Genomic DNA, 10,448 nt, shown 5'->3' on the forward strand with positions numbered 1-10,448 from the left:
CTTAGAGTAGATTTAAAAAGTTCATTAGTCAGTGAAATTGTGAATGGAATAACTTAAAGAGAAAATTACCAAAATAAAGAAGCTCTGGAGACCTCTCTTCGGAGACTACGGGAATTCTTTACTTTTCCCTGGAGAGTGAGAAAACCACTCTCCTGCCAGATGCTGATCGGTCAGCTGCTGTAACTGTTATAATTGGGTTCACATGACCTGCTAGTGCAACTCATTTCAATAAACAACCAAAGCGTTTCTGCTAGACTGCTTCGCTACACCACACCCCTATGGCTCCCAACCCACACTTCTGAGCAAGCCCTTCCCTCTTTCTGCTCTCCCCCTGTTCTTTCTTTCTCTTTTCACTAGATGTTTTCATAGGTGCTGTGGCTTTTGGGTCAAAAGACTGCATGAACCCATAAACTGAAAGTAAAATGTCTTCCAAGAAGGAAAGTAACAGACTTGAAAACTACAACTTTGACGTGAGTACAATGATTCTTTATGCAAGAAACTAATCCGAAAACCGAATTTAGTTTGATGTTTTAAGGCTATTTGTCTGGAAATGGATTTTATTAATAATTCACATTGCCGATCGTACATAGCAATGGTAGGTGGACATTTACTGGGCACTAAAAAGAATGGCAAACTGTGTTGACCTGGTTATATAAAAATCATCTTGCTCCCTGTGTGCTCATTGTATAATCATAATGATTGCAACACACTTTATTTATAATGATCTACAGAAGCCGTTTTAGTGTCTGAAGTCAAAATTTTAGTCACGGATATCAAATTAATATGATAAGTGAGATCGTAGGCAAATAAGAAATGCTCTAACCTTATTTTAACTGACTAAGGAAGTTATTCTTATATTGCATCTGATAAAACAAGAATTTAATCTCTCAGCTGAGCCCATGTTTTAGTCCCATCCTAAGGAACAAAAACTATCCACCATGAGCCTTGTTTATGTATACATAAACACTCAATCACAGCTCCGAACTCAGCAAAAGTACTCGTTCAAGTCCATGCGGAAAAGTCAAAATCATAAAACAATTCCAAGAGGAAACGTAACTAAAACCACTAGAATTATTCATCCTTATGAAAGACACCAATTTATCTTTCATTCTATCTTCAAATACTGAATCCTGAAGCTTGAGGAACACTTCAGTGAGCTTCATGACACAAAAGACAGAACGGAACTGGACTCATCCATGGGCATGGATGGCAACAAGCTGGCCTACTGTGTGACAGATGTGCCTCCTTGGTATCTTTGCATCATTCTTGGCATTCAGGTATGTCCACAACACTCTCACGCCATGTTTAACAACAAGTCAACAGCCATGCGCACGAGCATCGCCTCTAAGTCAATGTAAACATGAGCATCGTGTCACGTGAGAGAGTTCATTTGACGTTCATGTCATGCTTTGTAAGGGTCCTTTATACACTGCTCAAAAAAATAAAGGGAACACTTAAAAAACACATCCTAGATCTAAATGAATGAAATATTCTTATGAAATACTTTGCTCTTTACACAGTTGAATGTGCTGACAACAAAATCACACAAAAATGATCAATGGAAATCAAATGTATTAACCCATGGAGGTCTGGATTAGGAATCACACTCAAAATTAAAGTGTAAAAACAAACTCCAGGCTGATCCAACTTTGATGTAATGTCCTTAAAACAAGTCAAAATGAATCTGTGTTGCTTCCTGAGTGGACACTATGATTTCACAGAAGTGTGATTGACTTGGAGTTACACTGTGTTGTTCAAGTGTTCCCTTTATTTTTTTGAGCAGTATATTTACATAGGCCTGATTGTGAAATCCGCTTCGGATACAGTCGAGATGGCATAATTACCGACTTGCTTGCACAATGTATATGACAAATATGAACTTTTCTCCGTCTAACCAAATTCAGTTCATCTATCACATGCCATTAAACATGTGCACATATTGCACAGATGCAAACATTTTCAACCGACAGCGTATCAAATCATAACAATTACATTTTACTTGTCTTTCTGTCCTGTCAGCACTGCTTGACTGCTTTTGGAGGTATCATCGCCATCCCACTGATCCTATCCCACGGCTTGTGTCTGCAGCATGATGGCCTCACGCAGAGCCACCTCATTAGCACAATTTTTTTTGTTTCTGGAATTTGCACTCTGTTGCAAGTTACATTCGGTGTCCGGTAAGTAAATCAAAAGAAAGGGAAAATTTATATGAATGAGCGGTGCCAAGTGATATATCGTTTTATTGTGAGGTAAGACAGATGTGATTTGCATTGTAATGAAGCATTTGATGCTGTTTAAAAAGATAAAAAAAGATTCAAATTGAATAATTTACATGTTTCCGGGTTATGTCGGCAAACTGTCTTAACTATCAACCTGATCTGGCCTGGGAAGTCAGGAAAAATGTAATTGTTTGAATTTACATATATTCTCAAGTCTTAAGATATACGGATGAATCCTGAAGTGACACTTTGGGTTTTAAAACAAGTCATCTTCCTCTTTGAAATGTTAGTACGATGCGCTTCAATAATCACATACAGATAGCAGAGCTAAAATAATGCCCTGATAAGCATGTCATCAAGTCTCCACTCTCCAAATTATTTTGTGTTTGTTTTCAAAGTATCATTGCTAAGCCTGTTCATGTTTACATAAGAAAAACATAACTAAATATAAAGTTAGAGCCTCCCACACCTCCCAATGGGATTAAACCACAGCAGAAAAAAATCTTTCTACTGTCATCATTAACCCAGTTTAACATGCAACGACTTCCGGCAACGATAACATACAACGATTTTCTTAACCAAGAACAAAAGTGCAGTGACTGTATTACGGAGTTTGTTATTCTGTGCCAGCAGCCAAAGGCTTATCTAGAGTAGCGATCGAATGAGACACTCTTATTCTCACACATCTCTAGATGTCTGCAGATGTGAAAGTTTCGGACTACTTTTGGAATTCTAGTAGACTACGCACATCATGGCTGATATGTGTTGTCGCATTAGAATGAGTGGAAATGTCCCTCCTGTTACAACAGGAGTCTCATCGGGGCTTGTTTTGGTTCCATGGAGCCTGCATTCCTCTGGCTGAACTCCACAAAAGCCTGTTTTTGTCGAGAAATACCAGGAAACCAGTGAATCTTTCTGTCTGTGGAAAAAGAAATATATTTTTGGCATCCACTGTTGAAATACAGTGAAATTTACTTTATATTCCAGATTACAATTCATTATCATAACATAACTATGTATAACTATCCAAAATGAATTAGATGTCTTAAGAGAATCAAATTCACTCTTCAAAATTTCAATCACTATCATGTATAACATAACAAACAAAACAAGTGTAAATCTATAATAAAAACATCATTCTTTTTCTACATTGTTGATTAATTTGACATCAATTTTACGGGAATTAAAAAAGATAAGTATGCAGTGCTAGCCACTGCAGAGCATGTTTAGCAGCCTTCTTAAAATAAAGAATGAGTTTGGTTAAAAACAATTTCCTCTAAATTTTGGATTGACTGACAGGGGCATTCTTGCAATCTTATACACGCACGCACGCACGCACGCACGCACGCACGCACGCACGCACGCACGCACACACCAGGGAATACAAGGGAAACAACAACAACAGTAATAATCATAATAATACATTACACACACACACACGCTCAATGTATTTGTTGTGATTTGATTAACAATTGCAATTGCTGTTTTCGGCAATAGAAGCGCCATATGTTGTCCTAGTAGTGATTGGGTATATTTTGCACCAGGCAATAAAGATGACAAAAAACATTGAACTCCCCATATTTCTTATTGATTCAATTATCCTTCCAACTGATTTATTATGATTCTGCAAAAGTGGCTGATTATTTCTTGCCTAATGAATTGTGATATTATGTTAATTAAAAAAAAACAACAATACAAGACACAAGCAAAACAAACAAAAAAAAAAAACCCCGTAAAACTGGAGCTTTTTTACCTGGTCTTAAAGCTATTGAAAGCTAATTACTTTAAAGTCTGGTTACTTTTGACAACTGCTATTTAGTGAAACCCATTCATTTTAAACTTATGATATTGAGTCCCTGCAGCATTTGTCATCATTGTGACTAAGGGGCTGTCATGAAATAAAGATGTATGTGACAAATAATATGCTTGACATCCATGTTCATGTAGTTCAAAGTGGGTGGATAATATCACATGCTTTTACATTTAAACATACACCAATCTTGAATTTTGTTTAATCTCTATTCACAGCTTACCCATTCTCCAAGGTGGGACTTTCACGCTGCTCGCGCCTTCAATGGCAATGCTGTCTATGCCAGAATGGACGTGCCCTGCATGGACACAAAATGCAACCCTTGTCAACACATCCTCCAATGAATTCATAGAGGTTTGGCAGAGTCGAATGAGAGCGGTGAGTAAACAGGCCTAAAATGCCAAACTCTGTCCCGAGTTTGACTCTGAAAGAACTCTGAAACTCTGAAAAGAATATCTAACAGTTTGTTTTTCTGCCCAATATAAAGGACTGCAACTTATCGTCTTCAATGAGTCGTGTTAGTCATTCAAGGAAATCATATGACATTCTGATATTTAACTTCATTGGCTAATCTTTTCCTCTATGTGTTTTAAACATGTCTCCAATAGATAATGCAACATGTGCTCTCTGTTAACACTTGGGGCGATGCCAGCCTTGAGGTTCTTTTGGAAAATAACACACACAAAGGCTATGATGAAAAATGAAATGTTTCAAATAGATGTTTCAACAGATTCACCACTTGGGTTTTAACTAGGTATCAATCAGTAAAAATGCCACCCAAAAAGACACTTAACTGGAGAGACACAGTGCAACACTGCCACCTATTGGCACATCCTGCTTCAATTTATATGACAATAATGCAATGGTCTGACAGCTCTTAAATATGGAGACATGTTAACAAACTTTTTTAGTAAAAGTCACCACTTGAATCTCCTGAAGTTACAACTTCTCCTCAAATCTATATTTTTTCAGTTTGCAAACTACAGCTCTCCTGTGCTTAACTATGATGAATTGTATCTTCTCAACTGAACCTTTGTAACGACTTTTCTCTTCCATATCTTTATTCAGCTCCAGGGTTCCATCATGGTTGGTTCACTCTTCCAGGTGTTTGTTGGTTTCTCTGGCCTCATCGGTCTCTTCATGAGGTTCATTGGACCACTAACCATTGCTCCCACCATTTCGCTCATTGGATTGTCACTTTTTGACTCTGCTGGCAACAGTGCCGGCAGCCACTGGGGCATTTCAGCCATGTGAGAAAAACACCCCAGTCATTGTTGCATTTTAATTTGGAGAGAAATACTGCATGAGTGGTAGTTAATGTAATATGTGCAGTAATATATGCTTACAAAATGTTACACACTTTGTATCTCACTTGTTGTTACCCAGTTGAGTGTTTAAACAAAACAAATGCGATACAAAAAAAACTTCTACAATAAACTTGTCAAATGTAGGTCAAATTAAAACAGATTTCAACCTTCCCTACTTTGATTTTAATTTGAAATATTTGCCAGGCTTAGACTGGACAGGAAATCCTATTAGAAGTTCATATTCCAAGAATTAGTATGCTTGGTCAGCTTAGCTAAATCCTACATAGAGTTTTATTCAGGTGCAATATAGTGTAGTTCTATGGATGTTTAAATTGGTTTCTGTCTTGCTTTCTCACATAGGACCACAATACTCATCATCCTCTTCTCACAGTACCTCCGTCACATACCGATGCCATTCCTGTCATACAACGCGGATAAAAAACTTCACACCTCTCGTGTCTATGTGTTTCAGATTCTTCCCGTACGTATGAAACATTTAACAGCGTCTGACTTGCCTTATTGACTTGTTTTTTAGATGTATAACGAACATTTTTTCCTCAGGTTTTGCTCGGAATCACTTTATCCTGGTTCATCTGCTATATTTTGACGACCTATGATGTACTTCCCTCCGATCCGGACCAGTATGGTCACCTGGCTCGTACTGATCTAAAGGGAAACGTCATAGGCCGGGCTCCCTGGTTCACTCTGCCATATCCAGGTGAGGGACATCAGGACATGTTAAAATAAAGTAAAAAAATCATTAAAGATTGCATGAACAAGCTGATTTTTATAATGTTTGAATGTCATCGTAGGTCAATGGGGGTTACCTACTGTAAGCCTGGCAGGGGTGGTTGGCATCTTGGCTGGAGTAATATCCTCCATGATAGAATCTGTCGGGGACTACCATGCTTGTGCCAGGCTATCTGGGGCTCCACCTCCACCCAAACACGCCATCAACAGGGGCATTGGCATTGAGGGACTTGGTTGTTTCCTGGCCGGAGCCTGGGGTACAGGAAACGGCACAACCTCATATAGCGAGAATGTTGGAGCTCTTGGTATTACAAAGGTAAGAGTGTCCTGTATGCTTCATGATGAGTATTTATGCATTAACTAAATTTCTTACCCACTCAGGTTTCTAACCCTTTTTCTTACCGACTTGACTTGACTTAGCTAAAATATTGACTTTTCTTGTGTGTGTTACACGATACGAAAAAACTGAAGCGATGAGTCTAATCATTTTATCGGGCCAAAATACAATTTTTCATGCTTCAGTAACGAATTAGCTGTTAATTTTGTGTGATTCATCAAAACTGAATGACACACTGTGACAGAGTTTTGAGAAATTAACACGCCTACTCTCCCTCTCAACACTACAGTCTTGAGGTAGCGTCATGCTTGTTTAAATAAAATCCACAACACATCGAATATGGTATAGCAAGGAAGACATCATGGATGTTTTTTGTTGCGGACACATTAATCCCATGCTTTACAAATGACAATAGAAAACTTAATGTAGCAGTGAGGTTAAAATTTGAGATGCATTGTTAATAAATAATATGGCTTCAAATTCAATATGCAAAACAGAAAACAGGACTAAATAGAACACAACTAAGAAACCCACTGAGTTAACTACAGTACTGTGGATGGCAAACTAAGAATTTCATTGTACAGGGAAAGATGTTTTCCAGACTGTACAGGACTGTCTCAGAAAATTAGGATATTGTGATAAAGGTTTTATCTTCAGATGTAAGCCATAATCAGCAATATTGAAATAGTAAAAGGCTTGCAATATTTCAGTTGATTTGTAATGAATCCAGAATGTATGACATTTTTGTTTTTGTAATTGCATTACAGAAGATAAAGAATTTTATCACAATATTCTAATTTTCTGAGACAGTCCTATACATATGACAAAAAAAAACCATTTTGAATCTATAATTTGCTTCGCAAAATCTAATGCAAAATGCAGTGAAACGTGGATGAACTCCAGACTCTCCCCTGAAATTAGTTCCAAAAGAAGTGAACGCTACCCTACACGTTACCATGTTCAATCAGGAATTTCAAATTTTGCCATTGAAATGCAGTTTGCTGTGAGATTTTGTAAAAAAAAATAATTTATTTAATATAAAAGAGGTCAATATAATACTTGCAGAATGATTTAGGATATTTGTGTTATAATATTACTTTTTTAACCGATAGAATGGATGAATCCTCTTCTTCCTAGGTTGGCAGTCGAATGGTAATTGTTGCTGGTGCAGTAATGATGATCATTATGGGTATTTTTGGTAAAGTGGGTGCCATATTTTCCACCATCCCATCGCCTGTGATTGGTGGGATGTTCTTGGTCATGTTTGGGGTCATTTCTGCAGCTGGAGTTGCTAATCTTCAGGTAAGTACAAACCTGAATTATGACTATCAAATAAAAAAAAACAAACAAACAAAGAAACTGTTCTTATCCATGTTTTCTTTACACTCTTTCTTCTCTTTTAAATGATATAGTATGCAGATATGAATTCATCTCGAAACATCTTCATTTTTGGTTTCTCCATTTTCTCTGGTCTGGTCATACCAAACTGGATATTTAAAAACCCCACATCGATCGCTACAGGTACTTGGATACAATATCACTAAATAGACAGACATTTCCTGTAAAGCATTAAATTAAAATATTACTTATGTGAGGAAACTTTTGAATGTACCATTATATTGCTGCCCATAGGTGTGGTAGAAATTGACCAGGTGTTGCAGGTACTTCTAACCACAAGTATGTTTGTTGGAGGATTCTTTGGCTTCATACTTGACAACACAGTACCAGGTAATGTTGAATTTAATAAAGAAAAATTGGGCAAATTATGAAATGCTTTTTAAAAATCTGCCTTCACATAACCACTGCAGTAGTGGTTACGGAGGGTGAAGTACTATGATTCATAAGGCCAAATATGGTCATGCTTCATCAGTTATGGGCTTTAAAATGGTCACGGGTCTCCAGCAGATGTTAATCACAGCTTTGTTTCAGTCATGTGCTATTTGTTTTGTGCTTGTGAACATTTCCCTCTGATTTTTCCTGTATGGTGGCCTGTAAACGATGACGTAGATTTTGAAAAACCTTGTGAGCTAATCATAGTTACCCAATCAGCTGCAATTTAAAATACTAAATTCAAACTAGAGCTGAATCTTATTGAATCTTTTCTGCAATCAAGAGACTGTCAGATCACCATCTAATACTGTAAGATTATCCCCAAAGACTGAGAAAAAGTTCATTGGGTTTAACAACAACGGCATCTGAACTACATACATTTTTCCTCAATTATCAAAATCTAGTCAAAGAAAATGTAAGCATATTTCCATCAGATGTTTCTGGTCAAATATTGACATAGTTTTTGTGTAAGGAAAAGGGCATTGATATCAATAATAATAACAATAATGATAATAATAATACAAAAATGGCTGATTACAATTAATATACGCTAATGTCTTTATTATATTCCTCTTTCTCAAGTGCATTTCTTACATAGTGCTCTGAAGACAGGCGTCAGTTATTTGTAATAACTCAGTGTAAAAATAAAAAGGAGCATATGAAATTGAATTTCCTTTGGTGGGTGAGCACTTGTCCAAAACAAATAGTGACATGACTTTTTTCTTTTGGAATACCTGAGGAACACTGATGATCAAATTTCCTCGGAACAGGTTACAGTTGTATGAAAAGAAAACAAGCAAACTAACAAAGTTACTAGCAAGTAAATAAGCAACTAGCAAATTCATGATTTACATGAAGTTTTGAGCTGGTAAACTTTCTCCTTGTTCAGCAGGGCCCTTAAATTTGGTTTCACACATATTATATGTGTCCAACAGGATCAAAGCATGAAAGAGGCATCATCGCCTGGAACAGGGCTCACAAGGATGACTCAAATGACACACTGGAGAATGAAGCAGTCTACAATCTTCCTTTTGGCATCAGCACTTACTTGTCGTCTTCATCCTGGGTCCGATACGTACCGTTCTGCCCTCCTGGTAGATCCGGCTCCCGAGCAGTATGCCACGTAGACACTCTTGCCCTGGAGCCTAATCAGCCGCTAAAACGTCCAGATTCCACACCGATCATTCTCACTCTTTGAGTTAAAGGTCTACTGACACATGCTGATTTTTGGGAATTCTGCACACCCTTGCTAAAGAGGCAGCTCATTTGAAATCGGTGCTTTTGAAAGATACAGCTCTGCGGTCACAAGGTGTGATTTTCCAGATTGACGCACCTGCTTCATCTTGCATATTAGTTATATGGACGTGTATTGGGAGGTACAAAAGTACCTAAAATGACATTGTCGTACCATTTTGGACATTTATCGGTTTACATGGCGAGCGAGTATAAAAAACACAAAACAAAAATTAAAAAATTCCTCACATTTTATGAAATGTCTCTGATAAAATCAGAGACAGACATAAGGACATCTGAATGTATACATGCTGATAATTTTAAATGTCTAAAACAACATGTGAAAAGCATACGTAGAACTTTATAAAGTGAATAAACTATAACAGTCAATATTTTTACATGTTCTATTTTTCAGGGTCTTTGCACCCCCAACAAATAGGTAGAAGGGCTTCAACTCTCTTTTTCATATCAAAGGTTCACACGAATTAAACTACAGCTTTGAGCAATTGTGTCCCATCATGAGTATCAACATCTGTTTGTCTCTGCCAGAACTTAATCGAGGGCTTCATACAAGCTAAGAGAAGTCTCTACCAGGACATTCTGTCGGTGTGTTTTTAATGGAATCTAGAAACCTAAAGTGTTGTTCATTCTAGATTGTCCGGCCAATTGGTTGATTTGAAAAGTTTTAGATGAGCTGTAATATATATGACAACTTTCTGGGAATGATGTCCTCACCGATCAGGTCCATGTTTTTTGTCTTCCAGAGGGAAGCCAGCTCAGTGTTCCTTATTGAAAGCTCTCCATCAGTCCCAAACTGCATGCCTAGGAGTAGAATCTGCAGGTCACCTAAAAGAGTAAATGGACAACCTTGAAGAAGTTTTGAAAAGTAGTGTTCTCTACAACTTTCAATCTTTCTTTTGACTTTGTTTGGTGCACTAGATAGCAGTGGCCCTATTTACACA

The 10,448-nt window shown here is 37.4% G+C and overlaps 1 protein-coding gene across 1 annotated transcript; it reads left to right on the top strand.

Annotated features, from left to right (window-relative positions):
- Positions 1–353: 353 nt before the first annotated feature.
- Positions 354–10,017, top strand: slc23a4 (solute carrier family 23 member 4). The gene is made up of 12 exons (XM_086163753.1): positions 354–470; positions 1,137–1,277; positions 2,020–2,177; positions 4,248–4,407; positions 5,098–5,279; positions 5,697–5,817; positions 5,898–6,054; positions 6,149–6,402; positions 7,561–7,725; positions 7,836–7,944; positions 8,056–8,151; positions 9,189–10,017. Exons 1-12 carry the CDS (start codon positions 423–425, stop codon positions 9,449–9,451), a joined length of 1,854 nt encoding a protein of 617 aa, XP_086019879.1. The 5' UTR covers positions 354–422; the 3' UTR covers positions 9,452–10,017.
- The last annotated feature ends 431 nt before the right edge of the window (positions 10,018–10,448 follow it).

Source organism: Fistularia commersonii, chromosome 17, assembly GCF_037954325.1.
Source record: "Fistularia commersonii isolate RoL2024-O1a breed Wild chromosome 17, RoL_Fcom_v1.0, whole genome shotgun sequence".
In the NCBI taxonomy this organism is placed as follows: Eukaryota; Metazoa; Chordata; class Actinopteri; order Syngnathiformes; family Fistulariidae; genus Fistularia; species Fistularia commersonii.

Bases quoted from the DNA above. Each gene is read 5' to 3' on its own strand.
- slc23a4 (XM_086163753.1), top strand. From the start codon at position 423: ATGTCTTCCAAGAAGGAAAGTAACAGACTTGAAAACTACAACTTTGAC. The intron at 6,403-7,560 runs GTAAGAGTGTCC...TCTTCTTCCTAG, and splicing joins GAGCTCTTGGTATTACAAAG to GTTGGCAGTCGAATGGTAAT. The intron at 7,945-8,055 runs GTACTTGGATAC...TGCTGCCCATAG, and splicing joins CCCCACATCGATCGCTACAG to GTGTGGTAGAAATTGACCAG.